Source organism: Phoca vitulina, unplaced genomic scaffold (genome assembly GCF_004348235.1).
Source record: "Phoca vitulina isolate PV1807 unplaced genomic scaffold, GSC_HSeal_1.0 scaffold5, whole genome shotgun sequence".
In the NCBI taxonomy this organism is placed as follows: domain Eukaryota; kingdom Metazoa; phylum Chordata; class Mammalia; order Carnivora; family Phocidae; genus Phoca; species Phoca vitulina.
This window is the reverse complement of record NW_022589708.1, coordinates 15,501,011-15,528,618: the sequence shown is the minus strand read 5'-3', so window position 1 is coordinate 15,528,618 and position 27,608 is coordinate 15,501,011. Positions and strand designations below refer to the sequence as shown.

Below are 27,608 nucleotides of genomic sequence, written 5' to 3'. Positions count from 1 at the left end.
GGAACGGGAGACAGAGGGTGTAGCAGGGAGTGGGAGGTGGCTTCCAGCCCATTCATGCTCACCTCCTGAGGGGACCACAGTTGGAAATACCAAAATGGCAGCCCCTGGGTCCACCCCACTTACTCCTAAAAGCGACTGTGATATGGACTTTCTTTTGTTTTGTTGTGGGTTTGAGTGAAGAGAGGGTGACTTTCAGGTCTGTTCAGAGACCTTGGGAAGCCTTTAGGACCAAGTTTGTCAAAGTCACACCTGTAGGCTTGACTTGAAGACCCAGTGATGGGTTCTAGTAGGACATGAGTGGATTGCAAATGGCTCTGGAAATCCACTATTTCACCTCCTAGTATTTAAGAAGAGACCCACTTGGCTGTTTTAACTCCTTGCGTCCCAGGAAGTATCACCCTTGGATCCAAGACAGAGTAGCCACCCTGGGTCTTCTTGCCTTTCTGGTCTCTAATTATAAGCAGGTCTGTGCCTGATAGGTGGAGAAAAGACAGGACGTTACAGTGGTTAAGATCACAGACTCTGAAGCCTGACTACTTGGGTTCAAACCTTGACTCTACACCTAGGGCTGTGTTACCTTGGTCTAGAGGCCTAACTCTCTGTGCCTCAGTTTTCCCATCTGTAACACAGGGATTCATTCACCCATTCACTTTTATAAACATTTATTGAATCCCCTCGTGCAGAGATGAAAAAGACAGTGTCTGCTCTCATGGAGTCTCCATTATAGTAGGAGGAAAGGCAATAAACAAATAAAGTAGGATGTAACAGGTAGTAATAAGTGCAATGAAGAGAATTAGAATAGGTTTATGAAAAAAATTAAAAATAAAATAGCTTTATGTGGTAGAGTGACAAGATGGCTGCTTAGCACGGCCTCTCTGAAGAGGTGACCAGAATGAGAGAGTCATCCATGAGGAGATCATGGGGAAGAGCTTTCCAGGCAGACGGAAGAGCAAGTACAAACCCTAAGGCAGAATGAGCTTGGTGTGTTCAAGTCAAAGAAAGGCCAACGTGGCTGGAGCAATGCGAATAAGCAGGAGATGGGATGAAATCAGGCCCAGGCTATTGTAGTCTAAATCTGAGGAAGCCACCAGAATGTTTTAAGCAGGGGAATGACATGATCTGACTTACACTGACCACGTTGTGTGCAGCATGGACTGTTGCAGGGCGAGAATGGAAGCAATGAGACTAGTTCAGAGGCTGCAGCAGTGAGCCACGTAAGAGGAGAGTGATGCCGGGGAGACATGGATAGAGGCTGGGTATGTTGAGTAAGAAGAGGCAACAGAAGCTCTTAGTGCATTTGGATCTAGAGATTAAAAGAAAGGATGACTGCTTGGATTTGGGCTCAAACAGCTAGGTCCTGTAGATGGTAGTCTGATTTACTGCAGTGGGAAGGACGGCAGGTCAAAGTCGGGGAGGGTCAAAGGTTCTGTTTTGGATGTGATACTTAAGAGGCAGATTAGGTGTGCCAGTAAAGAGAAAGGTCAGGCAAAGCCTTGGATACACGAGTCTGAGTTCTGGGGAAGCATCAGGGCTGGCGATTTGAGGACTGCAGCATATATGTGGCATGTTAAGCCATGGCACTGGGTGAGATCAGCTGGACAGGAGTTGCTGAGAGGGAGGGAGAAAACCAGAAGTGTGTGGTGTCCTGACAGCCAAGGGAGGAGTTGCAAGGAGGAGGGAGCAATCAACAGTGTAAAATGCTGCAGAGGGTTGGGTCATACAATGACTGAGGACTGTCCCTGGGTTGGGTTTGCCAAGCTGAGGTTGTGGGTAATCCCTAGAGTAGCATCTGTGGAGGGCTGAGGACTAAGCTTGCTTGGGATGAGCTCACGCAGGGCCAGACCAACTTTAAGGATACCCAGGTCTGTGCCCGGTGTGTGGAGAAAGGCAGAACGTTGTTGTGTTTAAGATCGCCGCCTCTGAAGGCTGACTGTGGGACCTGAAGTCTCTACAACTTGGGGGCTCTCTCAAAGAAAAATAATATAGAATTAATACAAAATTAGTTGCAAATGTAAAAATCTGTTTGGAATGAGAAATTATAAAATAAATTTTACATTTTAAAAGTCTGACGAGGGGCGCCTGGCTGGCTCAGTTGGGAAAGCGTGTGACTCTTGATTCGAGGTTGTGGTTGTGAGTTTGAGCCCCGCGTTGGGCATGGAGATTACTTAAACACACACACACACACACAAATAAAAAATAAATAAATAAAAGTCTGACAAATTCCAAAAAGAAAAATAACAATATTTTTCTTAACTTACTGCCAGATGCACCTCTATAATATTTCCCTTTTTTTTTTGTCTAGATACCCTTCTTTATATGACAATGATTTTTTCATAAATGGCATGTATATGTGTCCATTACATATATCTATATTTATACACCATCTCTCCACTTACCTTCTTGATCCTATAAATATATTTTTTTTTATATGGCTGGAGTTCACTGCAGTCACTGGTGGGATTTTGAGCACTACTTGTTAATAGGAAACAGAAATCTGAACTATTCTCCACTATCACCTGGGGGTTCAGCTAGAGAGGTTGAACCAAATAGTTTCAGCCAAAGCCTGTGAAATATGCAGAAGATCAAGGATAGGAAAAGTCCCTTTTGGTATCCTATTATACCAGCGTTTCTCAATGTTACACTGTTGACATTTGGGGCCAGAGAGTTAGTTTTTGCTGTTGGAAGCTGTCTTGTGCATCGTAAGATGTTTAGCAGCGTCTCTGTCCTCTACCCACTAGATGCCAGTAGACAACCAAAAATGTCTCCAGACGTGGCCAGATGCTCCCTGGGGGGCACAGTTGTCCGACTGAAAGCCATTGTGTCACATTAAGTGTGTGTGGTCCTTTGTTGATCTTTTCCCGCTGTGAATTTGTGGTTCAGGATTATTTGTATGTATCCCAGAGTTCTTTTCTAGTCTTGCTCTTTGATAGAAGCTTGACTTTTATCTCTATAAGAAGTGACGTGGGGATGAAATGTCCCGGCACCTCTTTGCCCTCCGTGCATTTCAGTTCAGACCCAGAACCTGTCCCTGTCGCTAGAGCCAGGGCCAGAGGATGCTGAAACATGCAGAACTCTCAGGGGACAACCCCTAGCACGACGACGTATGTCCACAGAAGCTTGAAGAGCGAGGAGGGGTTGAGTATGAAAACCCTCAACTAATGGATGATTACCAGTAAGGCATAACTTGTGAAAGTTGAACTAATCTTTTTTTTTTTTTAATGATAAAAGCAAGCCTCATATTAGGCAAAGAGTACATGAAACAAGCTTGTTACTCTAAGAAGTGATACAAGTTGAAAACATAAATTAGTTTTAATAATTGTTTAACAAATACATGACTAATATTAAGACAAAGAGGATGATAATGAATATTTGGAGGGAGCATCCTTAAACTTTCTGACATAGAAGAAACAAGCAAATCAAATGCCACAGCGAGATACCACGTCATGTTCCCTAGGACAGCTGGAATCAAAGAAAAGTAAAAATAACAAGTGTTGGTGAGGTTCTGGAGAAATTGGAGCCTTCCTACATTGCTGGTGGGAATGCGAAATGGTGCGGCCACTGTGGAAAACAGTTTGGCTCTTCCCCACAAGGTTAGACGTAGAGTTACCCTATCACTCATCAATTCCATTCCTAGGTGTGCATCCCAAGATCATGGAAAACGTATATCCACACACACTTGTACACACATGTTTGTAGAAGCATGATTCATAATAGCCAAAAAGGGGAAACAACCCAAATGTCCATCAACAGATGAATGGATAAACAAAATACGGTATACCCATATCCAGATAATGGAATATTGTTCAGCCGTCAAAAGGAGTATGTGCTACAAGGAGGAACCTTGAAATCATTATGCTAAGTGAAAGAAGCCGGACACAAAAGGCCACAATGGATGTTTGCATTAAAATAAGCAGATCCATGGAAACAGAAAGTAGATTAGTGGTCACCAAGGGACAGAAGGACAAGGGAATTAAGACCGACTGCTGGAAGGTGCGGGGTTTCTCTTGGAGATGATGAAAATGTTCTGGAATTAGGTAGTGGTGATGGTTGCACGACTCCATGAATACACCAAATACCAATGAATTGTACACTTTAAATGGTGAATTTTATATTATGTGAATTTAAAAAGGCAACAACCAAAACCTAGGATTGGAAGGGTGCCTGGGCATCATGGGGTACAAACTTCAAGTTTTCTCGTTGAGAGACCTTGAGGATATTGTCCAAGTGATTATCTTTAAAAACTAGTTTGAAGTGGATTTCTACTTTACTTAGAACCATTGAGATGTCGGAAGGAGAGCTGGCATTAAAAGCAGTCTGAGCCCCACAAGGAACAACATAGACCACCTCTGTGGATTCATCATTTAAATAGACACATATTTATTGAGGGCCCACTGTGTGCCTGGCACTTCTCCAGGTGCTGGGGAGACAACGTGAGCAGCGCACAAAAAAAGGTCCTGCCTCCGTGGAACTTGGGTTCTCACAGAAGCCCTTCCTGGACAGCGCCTTTTAGAAGCTGTGTTCTCAAACTAGTGCCCACTTAGAAATCAAAAACAGCTTCAAAAGGAATGGTCGAATGAACTGAGAGAAAGAGAAGATTGAGGGAACACATGATAACCGCCTTCCAAGCTGTTTGGGAGGGAGAGGCGTTTCATTCTCCGCTGCTCCCAAGAGCCATGCTCTGTGAAAGGGTGAGCTTCCGAGAGGTGGATTTGGGCTCTCATCAAGGAATGCAGGCAACTCTTGGGATTATGTGCCTACTTAGTAGCCGGCATCCTGGTGGGCATTTTCACCTGCATTATCTCATGAATCCTCACAATATCCCTACCAGGTGCCATGACAGGCCCTATTTTTAAAGAAGAGGAAAGGGAGGCTTAGCAAGATTATGTAACCAGTTCAGGGTCACACAGCCGGTCAACGGCGAGATGCTAGTCAGACCTTTCCCTGCTGACCACACTCTGGCCACTGCGCCATGCTGTCTTCCCACCGATTAATGCTTTCAAACACGTGCACATGTGTGGAGAGGAATATTGCTTGGGATGTCAGGGTGGACCCGATGACCCAAAGCTCCTTTCCAGAAATACTGTGACACCTGGCAGTGTACTGTCACACTGTAATGTCTCATTTGGCTCACTCGGTGAAAAGGGTTAAAGTGGTCAAATGAAATTAATAATTCACAGATGAGATAATGTATGTACAGAATCTAGTACCGTGACATCAACCTTATTCAGCAAATGTCTACCAAGAATCTGCTGTGTGCTAGGTCCTCTGATGTGACACCAGCCTGGTCTTCAGGGAGCTTACAGTTTTGTCTGACAAATAGAGGGCACTCCATGAGATGGAAGGTCCTACTCCTTTCCTCTGGTCCCAAGCCCACATTCCCTCCACGCAGGGCAGCCTGCTATCCCCATCTCATACCCATGTATTCAGTCAGCGGACAAACAGTTACTGGATGCCTTCTGTGTTTCAGGCACTGTTCTAGGCACTGGAGATAAAGCAGTGCACAGAATGGACAAAAATCTGTACTCTATGGGGCTTGCTTTGGTGCTTACGGTAAACAAACATAGATAAAATATTTATTACATTCGGGAGTGAAAAGAGCTATGGAGAAAACTAAAGTCTGGAAAGGGTCTAAGGGAGTCCTGGGGAGTGTGGAGGTTGCAGTTTTAAATAGGTGATCAGGATAGGCCTCACTGAGAAGGTGGAATCTTGGCCTCAACTTGAAGGAGAAGAGGGAGTGAGCCATGCAGTTACTGGGGGGAAGAGAGTGTGGGGCCAAGGAAGAGTAAGGGCAAATGCCCAGAGGAGGGAGCGTGCTTGGTGGGTGAGCGACAACAAGGGAGCTGAGGTCAGAAAGGTATCGGGGATCCAAGCTGTGTAGGGTACACGGGGTATTGTGAAGATGTGGATTTGCTCTGAGTGAGATGGGAAATTACTTCTTAGGTCCTTTGAAAGAAACAGGCTAGATGATCATCAATCCTCTTTTCTTCGTCTTGGTACACCAGTAAAATATATTTCCCAGCATTCCTCGTAACCAGGTTGACATGTTAGCCAGAGAAACATAGGCTAAAGTGATGCCCTCGTTCCCAGGCATGGCCATAGGACCGCTGCAAGGGCATGAGCTGTCTGTGCTTGTCAAACAGCTGAATGCAGAGAATCCAGAAGACCCTAGGCAATGGCCTCACTAGAAAATGGAGGAAGTTTGGATCCCAAGTCACTAGTTAGAGAGAAGCCACATGTCCTGCCTTGGACTGTGATATGCATGAAAAATTGTGTTGAGCCACTGAGATTTTGGTTTTTTTTGTTATAGCAACTCACATTAATAACTCCAACTAATACAGGTTCTTCTCATATTGTGTGTCCAGTGATCTCCTTCCTTCAGCCCTTTGTATGCCCCACAAGATATAGAGAAGAAAGACAAGATATGAGCCCAGAAGATTTATGACTTAATCTCATATTTAAATGCTAAGAGTTAGGCTTTTTTGAAGTAAATCTGGCATTTAGATTTGAACTAACTGAAGAGCTCATAGTGAGACCACACATAGTGATATCAGAAGAGAAGAGAAAGCTGAGTGATTAAAGCTAGAAGTGTTTCCAGTTGTTGGTGGGTCCAGAAGGATAGAAGATATTCCAACACAGAGAGTACATTATTACAAATATTTACTGAGGACCAGAGTCTGAGCTAGGTACTGGGGGAAGGAGAGGGGCTGAACTGATACACAAAGCTAAGTAAGACATCTCTGCTTTCCACACAATTGTGTTGATAGACACATACAGAGAATTACTAAATTCAACTCAGCCAGTAAGTGCCTACTAGAAGAACAAACACAGGGCGCCTGGGTGGCTCAATAGGTTACACATCTGCTTTGGCTCCGGTCATGATCCCAGGGTCCTGGGATCTAGCGCATTGGGCTCCTTGCACGGCGGGGTGTCTGCTTCTCCCTCTCTCTCTCTGCCTCTCCCCCCTGCTTGTGTGCTCTCTCTCTCTCGCTCTGCTCTTTCAAATAAATGAATAAAATCCTTTTTTTTTAAAGATTTTATTTATTTATTTGACAGAGAGAGACAGCGGGAGAGGGAACACAAGCAGGGGGAGTGGGAGAGGGAGAAGCAGGCTTCCTGCTGAGCGGGACCCGATGCAGGGCTTGATCCCAAGACCCTGGGATCATGACCTGAGCCGAAGGCAGACGCTTAACAACTGAGCTACCCAGGCACCCTTAAATAAATAAAATCTTATTTAAAAAAAAAGGAAGAACAAAACCAGAAGCAACAAAAATACAATGAAAAACAGAAGGGAAAAAAAATTCCAAATGGCATCAAAAGTTGGCAGGGTATGAGATCTAGAAAAAGATGAGATCTGAGTAGATCTTTGAATGATGTGTAGGACTTTGGAGGGGGGCCAAATGTAGGAGAACTACAACACCAGGTCCTGAAAGAGAGTCATTCGATGGGGAGTGTGTATCAGAATGAATGTATGTTTGTGTGTGTGTATGTGGAGAGGGTAGAAATAAGTTTGGTAAGATGGAAGGCAAAGCGGAAGCTACAGTTTGACTTTTTTTGGGGGCGGTGGAGGGGAGGGAGGGCACAAATGCAGGAAATAAGAAACTCATTAAAGCCCTGCAGAAGTACAGTTTCAAATCCTGCAGTGAGGTTATGGACCTTCCAGAAATCCTCAGCAGCGACAGACTGCCTGGCAAGCTGTGAATTCAGAGAGGAGATGGACATTTTTATTTTATTTTTTTATCAAAGCCGGAGATGAAAGGCAGAGCTGCAAAGCATCACAAGGCTTTCCCAAATTTGGCGGCACCTGCAAAGCAATAGGAAGTCTTTTCAATTATGGGAGGTAAAAAGACCACTGGTTAAGTCAGGGGTGGTTTAGCCACATTTTCTTCCAGATAACATTGTCTCCATACAAAGGAGCCCAGTTGGTAATGTTTTCTTTTAAGATTGAGGATGTTTAACATAAAACCTATTGAGGTGGTGTTCACCAAGTTCACCTCCTGGGCACATGGTAGGGATTGTACTTCTGTGCCCCTTTTGAGGTTGGTGTGGCCATGAGACTTACTTTGGCCAAACGAATGTGAGAAGTGATGTGCATAATTTTTAGTGAGAAACTTCTAGAGCCAGTGTATGCTTGTTATGCTGTATGTCCCCTGCTGAGGCAGTCAGGGAAACAGGTCAATATGGAATCTCTATCAGCCTGGATGAGCACAACCCCCCTACTAACCCACCTCAGAGTGAAAATAAACCTTTGTTGTGTTAAACCACCGAGATTAAGGGTCTAGAGGTTATGTCAGCTTAGTCTTGCTCATACTAACCGATAAATCTATATCACTAGTTAGGAAGATACATAATTGACATTATCATGGTTTCCTACTGAAACTGTTAAAATCATATCCCAAGACAATTGCAGTTCCTTTGAAGACTGGAGAATGTCTTAGTGCATTCCAGCTGCTAAAACAGAACAGCATAGACCGCGTAGCTTATAAACAACAGAAATTTATTCCTCAGAGTTCTAGAGGCAGGGAAGTCCAAGATCAAGGTGCCAGCAGATTCATTGTTTGGTGAGGACTTGCTTCCTGGTCCACAGACCACTGTCTTCTGGCTGTGTTCTCAAATGGCAGAAGGGGCAAGGGAGCTCTCTGGAGTCTCTTGGCTCTAATCCCATTAATGAGGGTTCCATCCTCATGACCTAATCACTTCTCAAAATCCCCGCCTCCAAATACCATCACGCTGGCATCCCAATCGACCATTAATTTGGGGCAGAGGGACACAAACATTCAGCTCTAGCAGAGAAGATTGATTGAATGAATCCCGATCTTTCCTGAAAAAACTTGACAAGAGGTTGGAGAGAAGTGAAACCAGGAAGGGAGACTAGCAAAGAGGTAGCAATGAGGTAGGAGAAAAACCAGGTAAATGTGGTGCCTTAGCAGCGAAATTGCTTCTGGGAGGAGCGATCAACTCCGTCAAATGCTGTAGTTGAGAACTGACTGATTTATGAAGTCACTGGTGACCTGGGTCAGGGCAGGTTTTGGTGCAGTGGTCTGGGGTGGGGAGGGGACAAACTCTGACTGGAGGGAGTTTAAGGAAAAGAGGAAACAGGGAATTAGAGATAGGGAATAGAGACATCTTTTGTTTCTTTAACAAATTCACTGTAAAGGGGAGCAGAGAAGTGGAATGGTAGCTAGAGGGGAAAACAGAATCATGAAAGGTTTTTGTTTTGTTCTTTAAAGAAAGGATAGCATTTATTTTTATGCAGCAAGAATGATTCAGTAGGGAGGGAAAATTCTATTGAAGGAGAAAGGGGAGATTTTCTGGAGCCACATGATATATTAGTTATCTCTTGCTGCATAACAAATCATCCCCAAACTTAATGGCTTCAAACAACAAATGTTGATAATCTCATGACTTCTGTGGGTTAGAGATCCAGGGTGCCTTGTTGAGGGCCTTTGGCTCAGGGTCTTTCCCAAGGCTCCAATCATGAGTCAGCCGCGGCTGCTCTCATCTCTAGGCTCCACTGGGCCAGGGGCCATTTCCATGTGACTTGCTCTATTGGTGGCAGGCTTCAGGTCGTTGCTGGGCCTCTCTATGGAGCATCTCACAAAATGGCAGCTGACTTCCCTCAGAGCAAGAGCTGAGAGAGAAAGGGGGGGCGGGTCATCATTTTTGTAATTTCATCAGGAAGTGCCCTCCCATCACTTTTTGTTAGAAGCAAATCACTAGGCACAGCCCACACAAAGGGAGAGGTTTACACAAAGGCATGAATTGTACGAAGCAGGAATCATGGGGGACACCTGAGAGGTCACCTACCAGAAAGGAGATGGGGGTCTAACTCCCAAGTAGAGAGGCTGGCCCTTGCTGCAAGCCGTGACTGTCCATCTCTAGTCACAGCAAGAAGGCAGTGTTTGTGGGTGCACAGCTGATAGGCAGGTGGCTGTGGGGGTGGAGTGAAGGTATCTGCTCATTAGCACTGAGCCCCTGGGAGAACGTCAGGAGATAATAAGAAGAAGACCCAGAAGATCCTTTTCCTTTCTTCTCTCTCTGTAGTCTCAGCAGAGCCGGGATCTAAATCTAGCACAACACAGCTCCACCCTCTCCAATTCATAACAGTGATGCATTTAAAGCACCCTACCCAAGTTTACTGTTTTACTTACTCCCGCCTCATAAAAATGTCAAAAGACCCACAGGGAAGCATGAGTAGGAGAAGGAAATGAGGAAGGGAGAGGAGAGGTGTGGCACCATCTGAGGAATTCACTTACCAGGTGGGTTTTCATGCATGGGTTTCTCTCACTTTTCAAAAGCCATATTAAGCCAGAAGCCTTGCCTTTGCACATTTGTAGTTCAAGAGGAAAGGCTTCTTGGTGGTTTGTTCTGTCGAAGCAGAAAAGTGAGACAAATTTTTTTCTTTTTTTAAAACTGAAGAATAATGACATACCGTATTGATTTATGTGCACAAGTGATTTAATGTTTCTATATATTATAAAAGGATCATCACAATAAGTGTAGTTACCACGTCACCATACAAAGTTGCTACAATATTATTGAATATGTTCCCTGTGCTGTACATGATATCCCAGTGTCTTGTTTATTTTATAACTGGAAGTTTGTACCTCTGATGCCCCCACACAACTCCCCTCTGGCAACCACCAGTTTGTTCTCTGTATCTGTTAGTCTGTTTCTATTTTGTTTTGTTTGCTTGTTTTATTTTTTAGATTCTGCATATAAATGAATCATACAGTATTTCTCCTTTTGGGTCTGACTTATTTCACTTAGCGTAATACCCTCAAGTTTCATTCATGTTGTCGCAAATGGCAAGATTTCATTCTTTTTGATGGCTGAGTAATAGTCCATTGTATATATAAATGTGTATACCACATCTTCTTCATCCATTCATCTATTCACAGACATTTAGGTTGCTTCCCTATATTAGCATTTGTAAATAATGCTGTCATGAATAGGAGACAGACTTTTCTATCTTGACTAAGAGCATCCCCAGATGGATCCCCACAGTCATGATAAAGTGAATTTCAGCTTGGAGAGTAGAGTACATCACAAACAGCGTATTATCAAGGGGCTTCTGGTTTGATTTTTAAGGATGTCAAAGGGGAAATCTTATTGTTGCTAAGGGGGCACCATTCACACAGAATACAATGTGAATGATGCTTCCTGGTCTTGGGCATCTGATGGGGCTCACTTGGCACAAAGGAGCTCAGGAATAGCAGTTGTTAACTAGTGGCTCATCCCCATCTCCAAATGACTTAGGGTTCTCCGCCTTGCTATTATATGGATGACATTTATCCCAGAGTGTTCTGTCCTGCTTTGTCCCCCATATTTTAGTCCAAAACCCCAAGTGCCTTCTCCCATTCCTGACCTTTCTTGTGAGGGCATTTCCCCAGCCAGGAGCTCTCCTGAGCCAACGGAACCATTTGAATTCTCCAGACTTTCCCCAAGTCTTGCCCTATGCTTCTAGAACTACCAGCCCCTGTTCTTCCTGCAGGAAGAAGAGCTTGCAGTCACACACTAGAGCGGCCTTTACATCCACCTCACTGGTGAAGGTAATCCCCCAAGCCCACTGCGGCGGACAAGTCATTATTTTCAGGGGACACTTTTTGAGAAAGCCTCCAGCGGTAGGATCTGGGTAGAATTTCGGCCTCGACCTGGTCCGCAAAGCTTTAGCAGGAAGACAAACCCTGCTCTTTATCTCAAGGACCGCATTCTCTAGACCTCTGGCAAGCGCTAGCCGGGTGGGGTCGGGAATTCCTTCCACCCACCGAAACCAGCCTCTTGGTGGTGCGAAGGGCTTCCCACCCCCCAGCGCTTCTCTGCGCGGGGAGGGGTCACTGTCCCCGGCGCTCGGCGGGGGGGGGGGGGGGAAGTGCGGAAGCCGACTTTCCTCCTCTTACACGCAAGGTGAGGGCGAAAGTGGCAGCCCTGGGTGCGAAGTGGGGTCTGGCATTTCCAAAGCTGCGGGAGTCTGAGCCTTGAAGGAGGCCTCAAGATCCAAGGAGGCTTGGATCTCCACTGGTCCCCGAGGGCCTGGACCCGGGGCAAGCCACGCCTCCGCCCTCGCCTCCTCCTGAGCCCCAGGGCTGCGCTGCGGGGCCATGGGCACCCGATTCAGGCCCGGCCCACGCCTGTCACCCAGTTTGCGCCTGAGAGGAGACAGAGACGTGGGGGCCTTTGGCTGGTGCGGGTGGTGAAGCCGCCGAGGCCTGCGTGTACAGTCAGCTTTGTTATTTCTTCGCTCAGCTTCCAAAGACGAAGACGCCCTGGCTCCAGGGAGACAAAGAGGCCCAAGGGCGACTTTTCCCAGCGGGAGGTGGCGGGGGCTTTGGGAGTATAGTGGGTGGGTAATTATTCCCCGCCGCCGCCCCTCCGCCCGCGGACATCAGAAAACAAACGCCTTCTGAGAGGGCAGTCCCCTCCCTGGAATGCGCCGCTCGACGTTTTCTTCCCCGCAGGTGGGTCACGACCTCCATCCGTTACACCCGGGGACAAGTTCAGGGTTCTCTAGTTTTGCGCAGAGACTCATGTTCAGTAATGCTAGCCCCAAATTTGGAGAGGGAGAAGAGCACCCCCCACCACCACCTCCAGGTTCGGAAAGTCTGCACCTCAGTAACACAAGTCAGGGCAGCTTTCTAGAAAGGCAACGGTGTCCAAAGAACCCGGGGAGTGGGTGCATGCGGATCTGTGCCACCCGCCGTGCGCTCGGGCAGCCAGGTCGGGAAGGGTGTGTAGCCGGGTGTGGGGGCTCAGAGAGACCCAGCGCTGCTCCAGCCGACCCACGATCCCCGCCGTATCAGGAATGCGAGACTCGCGGGTTCCGGCTCCCCGCGCCCCAGAGAGGTGAAAGGGAGCGGGTGGGCGCTGCCACCGCGGGCTCATGTTTATTCACGCAGCCTTAAACAGCCCGTTCGAATACATATTCATCAACCGCTCTAACTACTTAAGTCTAGGTTTGCAGGGGAACACCGAGTCCCTGAAAAGGCAGAACAGCAACTTGGGCTTGGGCTCTAGAAGGGCAAAGAAGCCTTGGTCTGGAGCAAAGCAGCCGGCGCCTTTGTCCCCCAGCCGCATCCCCAAGCGGCCCGAAGTGGGGAAGTGGCTGAAAAGCAGGATTGGGGCGATTAGCTAAGGGCCTTATTTATGCCCCCAGGCTCACGCCCGGAAGCTGGGAAGAGCTCCCAGGCTGTCCTACAGGGCCACCAGGGCAGATTTCCCAGGAAGAAACAAGAGCTTTATCGCCACAGTACCACGATTGCTACCGACCCCTCTTCTAGAGTTCTACCATAATTGTGATTTATTTTTCCTAAATAAATTTCAGGCAGCACATAATGTGTTTTCCACTGTGGGTCTGCAGGGATTAAACTCGTGGAGGACAGGCTGGCCCCAGCTCCAGAGACTCAGCTTTCTAATGTGGCTCCAGCCACAGAGCAAGGCGTTACAGGGACTGGGGTGGGGGGACCTTCAGGGCCTTCCCTCGCTTCCGGATCCCTCAGTTCCACGCGGAACCTGTCAGAGCCTGCGTGATCATCATCGCTTCCCACTCCCCGCCCTCCCCAACGGGGCCGCTCTTCTCAGATGCGGCTGAACCCGCAGGGACCTCGCAGAGGAGTCAGGGTTGGGGGGCGTCTGGAAGTCTGGGGTTCTCCGCCTCCTCCTGCTGTTTGGCACGTCCTATCCCTCACCTGCCCTCGGCAGCACCTTTCCCAGGTGTTGAACCTGAAGGCAAGAGGGAGTGTCAGTGGTGCGCTTGTTCTATTATCTTTCCTGTCCTGATTTTCTTTTTTCTTTTATCCTCCCTTTTCCTTCCGTTTCCCTCAGCACCCACTTTTCCTACTGCCTCCCTGGAAAGGTTCTCCATCTCCTCTCCCAGGCTCTACCTGCGTTTTCTCATTCCTCCTCACCCAGCCAGTCCATGCAGGCAGAGTGAGTCCATGTAGGCCATCATTCAGGTGATCCAGATTAAAGCAAACACCCTTACCAAAACTTCAGCGAAGTAGGAGAGAGTGAGGGGGAGCGCGCGCGAAAACGTTGTTGGGCAGATTTCCCGTGTGTTTGAGCGCGGCCATAATTCCACGCAATTTCCTCCGCCTCTTGATACACGCCCGCATAGATTTCCAGTTTGTCGGACCCTCCGCGGCTGTTCCCAAACCCAGGCTTTACAATATGGTGGTAAATAAAGCGGGGTTCGCTCCAAACCAGGTGTGTGTGTGTGTGTGTGTGTGCTCCCACGCACAAACTTTTGGATGTGAAATGCGCAAATGGGGAAAGCGCTATAAAGTTCCCCAAACTCAGTGGCAGTACTTGCGGGGAACTCTAAGGAGGAGAGGCTGAGCTCTTGCGATGTTGAGGCGGTGACATTCTAGGAAGCTTGCTTTCCCCCCAACTCTGAGCCGCCCCCCTCCCCAGCCCCGTCACACACACCCTGGGTTCCTGAGAGTCCTTTTAAAGGCATTCCCTCTTCTGCAAACAGACTTCTCTCCACTCCTGACGTCATGAAAAAGGTAGCCCCAGTGTAGGCAACCGATCTGAAAAGCCTCACTTGGTCTCTGTTATCCGAGGCTGCGCCTCTCCTTTTGAGATTTCAAGCTTTCTGCGAGTGGCTAATTACCTTGGGGTGATCCCGAAATAAAATACTAAGGCTGGGCTGAGTAGGGAGGAGGGTGCTCAAGTGAAATTGACAATCCAGTAATATAATTCCGTGAAGAGAGTCTGAAGACGTCCTCGTAATTTCCCCCAAGAAATCTGGTTTTACTGGTCGATCTCAGTAGGAGAATTCTTTGCCTAGAGGCTCGAAATGAGTAATAGGCCGTGTGTCTCCAAGTGCTCGGCTAATATGATAATAAATACATTCAAAGAGAGCAACGGGTTGTTTACAATTAGTACCTTAACTTCTGCTGTTTGCAAAAAGTCCCTAAATAACCCCTCCCCCAATCAAGCGAGGAGCCCAAAGGAGGTAGAAATCAGGTGGAAACATCTTCAAAAGGAATTAAAAAGCCAAAGCTGATTTTATTTCCTCCGGTCAAGTGTGAACGATGGGGCGGCCGCAGCAAGGGTGCTGGAGTCTACCTGACAAAGCGTTCAGTGAGGGGCTGGGGTGGGGAGAGGGACGGCGCGGTAGGGGTCACAAAAGCGAAGACGTCTTCGCGGGTTGCCTTGTAGATACCACTTCCCTGCTTTGCGTCCAGGAGGTCGCGGAAGGCCCAGCGGCCACCTTGAACCTGGAAACCCAATCCAACAGGTCGCTGCCTCCTGCACAAATGCCCATCACCCCAATCGCTGTGAATTTTATCACCTTACAGTGACTTTCAACGGGTTTATCCCGGATAGAGCTCTCCGCAAGTTTTTCAGATTTCAGTTTCTAAGAATTTGCATGTTTTAAGCGAAGCTGAAACCGCGAAGTCTCGGGTTACAGTTTAAAATATGCGAGGCTTCCGCGCGGCCCCCGTCGCTTGGTAAGGCTCAATTGCTTCTTTAAAAAGAAGAAGGGGGGAAACCCCCACTGCTTTTAGAGTTTGGGATTCCACTCCCCCACCCCCGCCGCCCCTTTTGTCACCACAATTCAGAAGCAGTTGTCACTGCTTCTCAGAACTCAGTTTCCCGCCAGCCGTCGGGGAGGTTGGGAGCGCTACTGCTCCGAGCGCCCTCGGAGCTTCTGCGAGTCCGCGGGACCTGTCAGCTCCGCGGTCTGTAATTTGCATTATTCATTTAAGTTAGGCAATTCAGAAAGCGACTGGAAAGCTCGACGGCTGGGTGGCCCAGCGGCCCGGCAGGCCTGGTGGTCAACCATCGAAAATAATTGACTTCGTTGGCTGTAAAGGCCCCTGCGGACGCCCGCCTCCGGGGCAGCACAGGAAATCCAAGGACAGCCCAGATCTCGGCGGGTTCGCGCCCTGCCTCCGCCGGCAATTCAGCGGGGAGGTTCCCCAGTCCTGTGGAATTGGGTCAAAGACATGGAGACAGGAAGGGAAACGGGGCGGGGTAAGGGGAGAAAACGGAGAGAAAGCCAAGCTTTAAGTGTATTCAAATTCTTTAAACGGGTGGGTACAACGTTTCTACAAAGCCAGGTGGGGCTCCTCAAAGGCTCTGCCTTTGGGGTGGATTTAGGGGTGAGGACAGAGATGGAATGGGGGGGCAGGACTTGTTCGTCGCCTGTTTGGTTTTTATATCTTTTCCAGCGGCCCAGATGGACAAAGAAAGAACCCTCAGAAAAGTGGGGGCGATCTTCCCTCCCGGACCACTCCCCTCCCCTAGATAAAGGGGGCGGGGGTCGCAGGGGGCGGTGAAAGGCAAATCGGCCTTGGTATTCTCCCTCCCCGCTGCATCCATAGGAGGCCCGGTTTCCCGCATTAAATCTGTATTGATTCATTCCACAACTCTTCATTCGGCACCTACCAGATACCAGACACCGTATTTGACCCTCAAAAAACGCAGCATAAATGGAAATCAGGCCCCAAGCCCAGAGCCTAAGGATTGGCTCCCTGAAATGTTCTAAGATCAGCAGGCATCTTGGAATCGCCAGGCTTGCTGCTCTACAGATTCCAACGCTGGGCAAACGGACACAAGGAAACATAACTTCTGCATAACTTTTACTTCTCCTTTCCTTTTTTCTTTTTTCAAGTACCAAAGCACCATTAATTAGAAGAATAATTACTGCTACCCTATATTATCCCAACCTGTTCAATTTCTATCTGCTGCAGACAATGCTAATAATGGCAATTATTGCTTCTATAAACATCCCGAGGCAGCACTCTCCTCCCGCAGTGTGTGTGTGTGTGTGTGTTTAAAGAATATATATAAAAAGTTCCCCCGCTCATTTGCATAGCTTCATCTTTACCTTTTCCCATTCAACCCTTGCAAAAAGCATATCTATTCAAAGCCCTTGCAAAAAGCATATCTATTCAAAGGGCATTTAGTCCATTTCTTTCTTGGCCGGTAAACCTATTCATCAATTGTTCTGCCTTGTAGATCGCATTCTAATGCTAATCTAGCGTGTTAAATATCTTTTTGTTCCCCTTTCACCGTTTTGTCATTCAGTTTATCCAGTTTTGGTCACCCATTTTATTTATTTATGCGCCTGCTCCTATTCAGGGGCTCATGTATTTTTTATTATGTTGTTTCACTGTCACGCAGTGTCAACTTAGTCTATTCAATGGGGGCTACTTGAAGGCCGGAGGGACAAAGCGTGTACACATTGCACTGCTATTCATTCCGGCCAGCTGGATCGGCTGAAAAAAAAACCTTGTGAAAAGAAACGCCTCACAATGGACACAGAAGAAGTGCACAATGCTAACAGTTTTCCAAATACCACTGATTGGTTTCTTCACAATGAGGAGAAAGCCGCCGCTTTTTCTTAGGTCCACTTCAACAAACAACACTCTCACAAAACCTCCCAACCCTGCGTTTTGTTCCCGGACAAAACCTCCTCGACTGTCTAAACGCTCCCACTGAAGGACAAAAAAAAAAAGGATGGAGGGGGGAAGAAAAAAAGCTCTTTCACGATTTTCCCCCTTTTCTCCCCCTGCAAGAGAGAAAAAAGAAGGGGGGGGTGTCAGTGAATTAATAATATCAGTCTTTTAAAAGAAGAGGGCTGACCTTTGAGATGCACCGGGCTGAGGGAGAAAGAACGGGGGAGAGATTAATAAAGTTTGGACGGCGCTCTCTCTGCCTCCGCTGGGCTGTGGGCGCAAGAAAGACACCGACACTGGGGGCGGGCGAATTGCGGGGAACTTCCCTCGCCCGCAGGGGGCGGCGGCGGGGAGCGCCCGCGCCGAGCCGCACTCTGATTGGCTGGCGCGCCGGTCCCTATCTGCTCCGGGAAGACTGTCGGATCATCTCTCCATCTTCCGCGCCCCTCGCGGAGGCCGCCCGGGGTCGGGGGGTGAGAGGGAGACCGGCGCTGTTTTGTTCTTGTTTCTTGCGGTGGGCGGGGAGGGGGGAGCAGAGGGGGAGGAAATTGTCAAAAGAAGTGACAATAGCGGCCAGCTCCACTGCTTCCCGGAAGCCATCTCTCGCACGGCAGCGTCCCCCAGCTCCGGTTCTTATTGCTCAGACAGAGTAAATTCCACCTGTTTGCGCAAAGCCTGAAGGCAACACGCCTGGCCCTTCAGATGTGAGGCTTGTTCAAAGCCTTTGGGCAACCGTGACTACCTAAAAAACGTCGTCGTGGATTTTTTAAATCTTAAAAAAGGAAAATGTAAGAAGGGAGGAAAGGAAGAGAGAGAGGGAGGGAGGAGAGAAGAAAGAGAGATAAAGACAGAGAGGTAGAGAGAGATAGACCTCAAGCCTGCATCAGCTCTTTGCCTAGTCCCAGCTCTGCATTTGTGGGCCGCTTTCAGACTTCTACACACACACCTAGCTCCTTCTCCACGCTCTTGCCCTAGAGTCGCTCCCACTTACTTCTGCACAGTCTAACTTGGAGGGAGGCTTTCTCCAGACTCACCTTGTTGGCAAGAACACCGGAGTCGAAGGGGTGGTAAACTAGTCACCCCCGGGGGGCCTGTGGACATACTCAAACAACCAAACAGCCTCACAATCTGTTGGCGACGTGACCCTGTGTGCGCACCCCCGGCAGCTTTCCCCCTCCCCTTACTCATCTTTCTAGTCCTCTTCTTATTCATCAACACTCCGGAGCGTTGCTCTCAGAAAGCGCTGATCTTTGGGAAAAAAGGGAGGGGGTGGGAGGGGGCGGGGAATCTTCGGGCCGGTGGGGCCGAGCTGGAAGGCTCAGGGAGGTAACTAAGATTTAGGGCTGGGGTGATTTCCAGCAAGCCGCAGGAAGTTCCGTGTTGAGAAGTGATGGGCTGCTACAAAAGGGAAAGACGAAGCCTTGAAAGGATTTAATTAACCGTGTCAGGGATAATTACCCCTGGACAGTCCAAATTAGTTTTGCATAATCGCTCAGAACCATATGAATTAACTTATAATATTGCAAGGAGCTCAGGGAATAACAGGAGAGGGATCGTTTTAATTAGTGAATCAGGGTCAAACCAGCAGAGCCTATTTCTCACATTTCCAAAACTTTTCATGGTTTTTAAAATATTATTCCGTTGGGGGAAAACAATGACTTTAAAGAGTTGGGTCGCTTATAAAGACGTGCAGCTCTCAGAGATGGTCTCTGTCAATGGGGAAACTAGTTTAGGACTAGTTGAGTCCTGTATCTTGAGAATTTCTATCTCGGTAGGCAGAAAATCAAGATCTTCCTACAGTTAATTTTTTTTTTCTCCGATAGTCTTCCTGGTGCCCTGTCATCTCCTTTCTAAAATGAAAATCCTTTATGTGAAAACTTGCCTAGCCCTGGAAATTCAACCCTCTCCTGCAGAATTTGTAATAATTATATTTTAATGCCATTTAGTATGACAGAATAAAGCCCTAAAGAGGCCAAAAGTTGTACATCATCGTTAGCAGTGATTAGCTTTCCAAATAAAATCTTAAGGTGTAAACAAGGAATATGCCAAAGATACGTGAACACATTACACTGACTTAAGTGGTGGGGCTCTCCCACTAACAAGATCAAGTGGTCAGACAACTTTCCTCTCTTAAAATGTTACTGGAAACTCGTGAAATGCTTTGAACGGTCTGGATGTTTTCAATGGGCTCTGTTCTACTGGTTCATGAATGCCCTTTTTTTCCCCCCCAAGATAATACAACTACTTGGGTTTTTTGTTTTTTTTTTTATCTTCTTTCCTATTCATGATTAAAAATGTGATAAATCAGGTTTTTGGCTCTGAATAACAATGGCTTGATTTAGATTTCCTAGTAAATCTATTCAAAAGTGAAACAAAGGCTGCCTTTGGAGGATACCTTACACTTCACCTGGACCAGGCACGTAAGGCAATTCAGATAAAAATCTTGTTAGGAACTCAACAAGAAATAGAGGATTTTCTCTTTTCCCTGGTTCAGGCTTTATTTAAACTCTTTGTTCAAAAAAAATGAACAGAGTGATAGTCGGATTCTAATTTACAGATATAGTTTAGACGTCTAATATTAAATTAGAAGATCACACAAGAAAACCATTTACACATAAAGGTTAAAACCAATACTTAAACTTTTTAAAACTTTATATTACATAAAGTCAAAATGAAACTAAATACATGTTAGCCAACTTCATTCACAAACATTAGTCAAAATATATACATTTAAAAAGAAACAAAAAGCTATAATTGAGGTTCTTTTCTCTAAAATGTGTTTTATCATAATTTGCAAATGAATTGCAGGTAATCTAAAAAATAAGCTAATTAGGGAGGGAACTCCAAAACACATTTAAGCGGTTCAAGTTGGTGAAGAAATGCTAGCTGAAAATCAGAGACATCTGTCAAACAATTCTGGTTTTTTTCAGTTTTGCTAAATAATAAATATATCATTACCACTCAGACAAAAAAGTCTGATTTAATCTTAGATAAAATTGCGATTCTGAAATAGCCCCGCAATTTTTAAAAACTTAACTTTGACATTCGCTCAAAATGCTCTAGAGTCTAAAACCGACTCAAATTTAGGGCAACGCAAATAACACATTTTCAGACTCCATGTTTTCACGGACATAGACACATTTACAATCTTAAGGTGAACTCAGCCATAAGGGGAAAATAGGAACAGTGCCTTTTATCTTTCTGTAAACTGTGTCAGAAATCCAAGCAAGTGGACTCAGGGAGAGTTATCAGTTTTGGTTTTTTTTCCCTAAGGGATAAAATCCAATTGACAACTTTTCATCTCGCGCATATTTCCTGTTTGCATTCCTTGCTCTTAAGAGCTCTTGCTCTCATTTGCATATGACGTGATAAACAAAAGAAAGCGTGATCATCTCACATACAAAAGGCCAGATTCGAGCCGGTCACTGGTCAAGAATGGATCCGGTCTGTGAGTTCTGCTTGAGAGAACAGAGATTTGCAAAGTCAAATAGTACAAATAGGGAGCAAGGCCGCTCAGAGCCATCTCGCTCTGAGAAACTAGTGACACAGATCAGCTTTTCCCTTGTGCCAGCCATTTCAGACCTAACACTTGAACAGAGTGCATGCGACACAGACCAGGAGGGGGGAGAAAAAAAGATAATGAGAAACAAAAACAAAACCGACAATTAACTTCCAACAAACAAAACTGCAAAGCCCAACGTGTCAAAAAGTTACTCCTCCACCTCTGTGGGCCAAAACGCAACAGGTTCCGAAGTGCAAAGCAAACATCAACTGCTGTCGGATCCGGCCGCCCTCCCTAAAGTGGGCTGCCGCAGTGCGGGTCTGAAATGATCCTGTGAATCCACACGCACACTCGCCCGAGCACTCGCGCGCTCTGCCACTCGCGCCCCGACTGGCATCTCTGCCTCTGCCTGCACCTATACATCTTCTGTACATACAAACCGGGGCCCCCGTCGCGGGAGGGCGCACGGGGCGGCCGCGGAGCTCGTACCTATACATATGTACACGTGTGCACAGCGGTCCTCGCGAGGCGGCCCCGCGGGGTCATAGCGCGGCGGCGTAGGCCGCGGGGTAGGGGTCCAGCTGAGGCTTGCCCATGCCCGGCAGCAGGATGTAGGCGAGCGGCGGCTGCAGCCCGGGGCTGGGCCACGCGCTGCAGTTGCACGGGATCATGTAGCCCGGGTTGCCCGGGCTGGGGTGCGAGTGCGTGTGCCCCCCGGCGGCCGCGGCCGCCGCTGCAGCTGCCGCCGCCGCGCCGTGGAAGGCGCCGGCGCCCGCGGTCGGGTAGCCCAGCGACGACGCGTACGGGAGGCCGGACGACGACGACGAGATCTCTGCCATCTTGGAGCCCAAGTCGAGTAGCGAGTAGGGACTGCCGGCGGCGGCGGCGGCAGCGGCGGCGGCGGCGGCGGCGGCCGACTGCGGGAAGAAGACGCGGGCGGCGGCGGCGGCAGCGGCGGCGGCCGCCTTCTCGGGATTGGCGAGCAGCGATTCAGGCACCAGGCCGCCGCCGGCGCCCGCGTGCAGCCCGGCGCCCGCCTTGAGCGCCGGGTGCTCGGCGTCGGCCACGCCACCCAGGCCGTAGGGCACCGGGAAGGCGAACTTGTCCTTCTTGAGCAGCGTCTTGGGCTTGCGCCGCGGCCGGTACTTGTAGTCGGGGTGCTCCTTCATGTGCATGGCGCGCAGACGCTTCGCCTCGTCGATGAACGGCCGCTTCTCCGACTCGGTGAGCAGCTTCCACTCGGCGCCCAGGCGCTTGCTGATCTCTGAGTTGTGCATCTTGGGGTTTTCCTGGGCCATCTTGCGCCGCTGAGCCCGCGACCACACCATGAAGGCGTTCATGGGCCGCTTGACGTGGTCCACCGGCTTGGACATGCTCTCGCCGTGCCGCGGCTGCAGCCCGCCGCCGCCGCCGCCGCCCGGGCCGTCGCCCTCCGCCCGGAGGAAATCAATGTTGGCTGTCCGCGGGGACCCGTTCGGCCTGCCCGCGCTCGCCGCGCCCCACTTCGCGCCCCGGCGTCGCTCCCGCCCGGGAAGAGGGGGCTGGGGGCCGAGCCCAGGGCCGCACCGCGCCCCGGGCCTCCCTGGTCTCTCCCGCCGATCGCCCGGGAAAATCCTCTCGGGGGCACAGGAACTTCTCGGCGGTGCCCCCACCCCACGGTGGCAGTTTGCCCTTTGCTTTCTTTTTGTCCTTCCTCTCCGGCTGCGTTTGCTTGCGAACTCCCTGCAGGTAGTCGCTGCCTCGCAGAACTCTCCTCCTCCTCGGTCTTTTCTCTCTTAAATGCAGAGCAGCTCGGAAAGTTGCGTCGCGAAGACCCCACCAAGTTGAGCCGAGGAGCCCGCCGCCGCGTGCTGCCAAGTGCCAAAGGGGGCCCTCGGCGGCTGGAGTGTTTGGGTTCTCCTCGGTGACTTTCTCATTTGACAGTAGCAGATGGGGGTGGGGAAGGAGGGGAGGTGGCCCCGGAGGAGGAAGAGGAGGGGGAGGCGGAGGAGGGTCCGGGCGCAGCAAGGGAACAGCGCAGCAATAGATATAAATACAAATACAGCAGCACCAGCCGGCCTTCCTGACTCGCCGCAGGGCTCGCTGGTGGGAATCCCCCCCACCCCCAATCGGCTGGGGGTTCTGGGGGGGAGATGTCTGCCGCCCCAGCACCTGCCTCGCGGGTCTTCCTCTCCGGCTGCCGGTCCGGGAAGGAGGCTGGAGGCTTGAGCAAGCCTGGGGTCGCTGGGCCTCAGGGAAAATCCTTCCGGCTCGCCGAGGCGCCGCGTCCCGTAGTCCCCCGGGCCATGCCGGCTCCGCACGCTCTGAGCTCCTCCAGGGGCACCGGCCGACTCGGGCTCCCGGAGCGCGCCGGGCGTGGAGGGCGGCGCTGCCGCGGGCCGGGAACCGGCCACGACCCTTCCCGGTTCGTCTCGGCCGCCGCCCGGCACTTGCAACTAACTTCGCCCAAGTTTCCTGCGCCCGCGCCGCCGCGCCCCTCTCGGCGCGCTCGCCTCGGTGCGTGCGCCCGCGTGTGCGCCGCGCCCGGGGCCCCGCTCTCCCGGCTTCTCCGGCCAGAGCCGAGCAGGCGCCGGGCGGAGGTGCTGGAGGAGGGGATTTAAGGAAAACGCGCCATCACCTCTATTCGCAGGTCCGCGCTGGGGCTGCTCCCGCTTCCCCCACTCCCGTAGCACAGTGGGCCCCTTCCTGGCCCAGGCCGCCACTCCGCCGCTCCCGAGGCGGCAAGAGCCCTGTGCACGGGCTCAGGTGAGTGTGGCTACCTGCGTGTGCACGCGCCCGGAGCCGGCGCTGGGTGTGCATGTCCAGCCGCGACTGAGTGTGTGTATATCTGCGGGCATGCGGAGGAGGTGGAGCCCAAGACTCCAGGAGGGAGGAGGGACCAGCGGAGCCTCCTCCTGCTCCCACACCCCCAGGACCGCGAATTAAACTGGATCCCCTCCGCCTCCTCCATACTCCTCCTCCCACCCCTCTTCACTCGAGAGCAGGTTGAGGCGAGCGGAGAGCTAGGAGCGCGCCGCGGAGTCTGCGCACTGTTTGGTGTTGGCAACCCCTGGTGTCATCCCGGCTACCCTGTCACTGGTCGCGGCTCTGGGATCCTCTGCCCGGAGGAAGGAGGCGCGCAGGAGAAGGAGAGCCTCTCCAACTACGGCAGAAGAGGGGACGCACTCTAGAAAATGTTGGAGACTTTCCTAGGAAGAATGCTCCTTTTCCTTGGAGGTCCAGATGTTACTGGCAACAGATGCTGCCCGCATTTTCTTGCGCTGGTGACGCACCCAGTCTGAGGTAGTGAAGTGAAAAATAACTGAGGAGGAACTGAGCGTGCTCTTGGCAACCTTCTCGGAAGGGAGCTCGCCCAGGCTGAGAATAGGCATCCTTGGCTGACTGTTCAGCTCTTTGAAAAATCTGAGTGTTTTGTTGTGTTTCTATTCTGGTCGACAGAGCCATCTTTATGCTGATCTCTTTAAGGTACAGGTAACTTAACACTGTCTCACTTAAATGCACAGGTAGGGTGAAGGTATTCAGAATCAGAAAGTGTCAAACGTCGCTCTGAAAGAACAAAGTAATACATACCAATCACTCTGTACTGAAATAGCTTTATGCTGTTAAGCTCAGTTTCCTTTAGAAAGAGCAGTTTTTTTCCTTATAATGATGCAAAAACAGCGTGATTTTGTTTGCGTATTTTTATCACTTCTTGGTATGCTGCAATACACTCATAGCATGATCAGTCTGGAGGTTTTATTCACAAGTTGGCCTCTCCTTCAGGGACAACTTGCTTGCCTTCTTTCTTTGGCAGTTAGGATTAGACCTAGCCTTGTGGTGTGTGCAAGTAGGAAGTTCTGTAAGTGGTTAACTCTTTTAAGACTTCCCTGCAGTATATGTTCATCCCATACACACACACACAGACACAGAGTACTGATTGTAGTAATAAAAACTGTTTGGGGCCATTAGATTTATTTAAAAGTTAGGCTTGTTTTATTGCTCATTTTAAGAAGAGTGATTATTGCTTTCATTTTAGTTGCTGTGACATATAGAAATGTGAGCCAATAGTGAAATGTATGGGAGTCTATTTTTCTAACAATATCGCAGTTACAAATGTTTACTTTGTATTAGTTATGTCCTTGTATTGCTGAAATAATTGAACTGATTTCTGTAGAACCATATTCCTTTACAGGCTCTATAAAGCCACCCTGTCATTCACAGACTCTGGGTGGAGTAACGTTAAAACACTAGCAGGTGTAATTACATAGACTAGAATATTAAATATACTGTTTTGTGATGATAAACTACAAAATTATCATCCCTGAGCTTTCAACCTAACTTGTATAGTAGGTTTGAGACAAAAATATTATACACTGTCATATGAAGAACATATGTGTGGGGATGCAAGATTTGGAAAAACTGTTATTCACTAAACATTGTGAATGAAGTTGAATCTAATCATGAAAATTATCTTGACATATACAGATAAGGACTGAGAAAAGATATTTATATTGGTGAGTTAAATTATAATCTACTCTTTTCAAATTTACATTTAAAAATCTATTGTAATAAATTATTACCATGGAAAAATGCTCATATATGCCATTGAAATGTGTGCTTATTTGTACAATGTCTTATAAAAAGTAAAATACATAAGCTTCCTTGGATGTAGTTTTCTAAATTGTGCAGTATTGCCTGTTTAGTGATATTAAATGACCCAAATTTGAAAGTTCTTAAGTCCAAGAAGGTTGAACTCTAGAAAACAAAGGTGCTTGCCATACCTAAAAAGAAAGTGGCTCCTTGTGTGTCTGTTTGCCTAGTCACCAAATTAAATTTCACACATTTCAAAACAGGAGAGATTTGCTTTTCAATTTCGGTTTTCAGGGGATCAACAGTCTTGGCCTACGCCCTTCCCAGCCAACGCAGGGCCCTCACAGTAAGCTGGGAGTGAAAGGCAGGCAAGGTGGCCCTGATACTATGAACCAGCCTTCACACCTCTCCTCTGAATCTGGCTGAGCTATTCACAAAGTTTTTAGGCCATCCTCTTTCTTACGTGTCAAAATGGAAATTCAGTTTTAAAGTCCACAGATCTTATGCTTGAATTGATACGACGTTATATTTTTGTTCTTTTTTTTTTTTTTTATCTAAAGAAGAAAGATACCAAGATAGAGGAGAGAGAAGAGTCTGTGTGAGTGAAAAGTGAAGGCAAAATAAACAGAAAGAGAATTATAAGTTCGATGGGCTTTTGATCAGTAGAGTCTGTGTGGGCTCTGTATTTTCCTTGTGGCCACGTCATACCCGTGATCACAAATCTGTCTCATGAGAAACTGAGAGGCAGACAATCTCTCCGAAAAAGTTTGTGAGTCTGTGTAAATTCAGTTTCTTCTTTTCCCCCTGAAGTCCTCCCCAGTAAGTGGGCTTTTTTTCAGTTCTAAAGCTTTCACTAGGAGGCAGCAATGAGGTTGTTGGGGAATTAAAAAAACAAAAGAACAAAACCCAACCTTGGCAACACCAGACCGACTGGCTTTCTTTCTCTTTCTCTTCCACAAAAGAGGGGAGAATATCTGGGTGTCAAAGGAAGACAAGGGATCAGAATGAACGAAATCATTTTCCTCCATCCTTTCTGTCCCCACTCACGTACTGGATTTTCACCAAGCTGGCTCACCACCACATTTTCCGAACACCATGGAGGTGGTGAACCATGGCACAGAAAGCGCACTAGTAGGGGACCAAGAGGTGAGCCGAAGAAAGTGGATGGGCAGTGAAGGTTCGCCTTCAGAGTGCAGAGGCTAAGTCTTTGCACCTGGGAACACTAGCAGTGACAGCTAAAGAACTTTGTCACAGTTCTCTAGTCCCACTCCTCGACCTCCCTAGCTCTTCTCCACCAGCCCCCCAAAAGGGGGCAAACCCCAAACCTGGGGTCCACAGAAAGCCGAGGAGACAAAAGAGGCCTTGGACCAGGCACTCCGGGAGCCAATCCCAGCTGCACAAGTGGCCCTTCACTGGTTCCTGCTAAGTTTTCATCTTTTTGAGATGTCTGTCCCTTTCCCCTCACTGCTCCTGCTGTACTTGGAAACTGGGACTAGGCAAATCAACCATGGAGACCCCTTTCCTCATGCCTCCTTAGCAGTGCTCACGCAGGCTAGCATTTTCCAAAAGGAGCTGTGCCTAGATGACAGAGCAAGAAAAACAAAACAATAAACAGCGCGCTCTCTCGGCTTCCCTCCTCCCCGCCAAAAACACCCAAGGGAAAAAAAGACAACGCAAATAACCCAAGACAGACAACTGCACAAAGGACTGATTTCAGATCCCAAGACTTTCTTCAAAGCAATGGAGAGATTTACCTCTCTAAGGACAAGAGGTTCTTGAAGTGTGAGGGAGCCAGCCATACCCCGTGGCCCGTGTAATGAAAAATCATCCCAACCCATGCGCAGATGAGGAGACTGCGTTCTGGTGTGGTGGGGTTACTTCTAAATTTCATCACCACACGAGCTCTGGTTGGTTTCAGGAAGGAACAAAGCTGAGAGAGGGAGTCCCCAGTAAGTGTTCCAGCAGGGTGGTGAAGAAGCCATGCTTTTGGCTTTCCAAACATCCCGTCTTACTGTCCCCCTTCCAGCGTCCACATGGCCCCACCCTGAGTGTTCCTCCCCCTCAGATTCAGTCTCCTGTCTAAGGATGGGTCTGCTTTCGAGCTCAATTGCTGAGCAGATCGGATCACTTTA

The 27,608-nt window shown here is 48.7% G+C and overlaps 2 protein-coding genes across 5 annotated transcripts in view; one reads left to right on the top strand and one right to left on the bottom strand.

Annotated features, from left to right (window-relative positions):
* GPR180 (G protein-coupled receptor 180) overlaps positions 1-27,608 on the top strand; it is a 263,310-nt gene that overhangs the window by 78,578 nt on the left and 157,124 nt on the right. The gene's annotated exons all lie outside the window — the stretch shown is intronic.
* Positions 7,586-22,295, bottom strand: SOX21 (SRY-box transcription factor 21). 4 transcript variants are annotated; one of them, XM_032402759.1, is made up of 3 exons: positions 21,397-22,295; positions 10,254-10,365; positions 7,586-10,059 (listed from the first exon to the last, which is right to left on the bottom strand). In XM_032402759.1, exon 1 carries the CDS (start codon positions 22,278-22,280, stop codon positions 21,450-21,452), a length of 831 nt encoding a protein of 276 aa, XP_032258650.1. In that variant the 5' UTR covers positions 22,281-22,295; the 3' UTR covers positions 7,586-10,059; positions 10,254-10,365; positions 21,397-21,449. The 4 variants fall into 4 exon arrangements, with proteins under 4 accessions (XP_032258650.1, XP_032258651.1, XP_032258652.1 ...); XM_032402760.1 differs by having other exon boundaries at positions 7,586-9,972; XM_032402761.1 differs by having other exon boundaries at positions 7,586-9,628.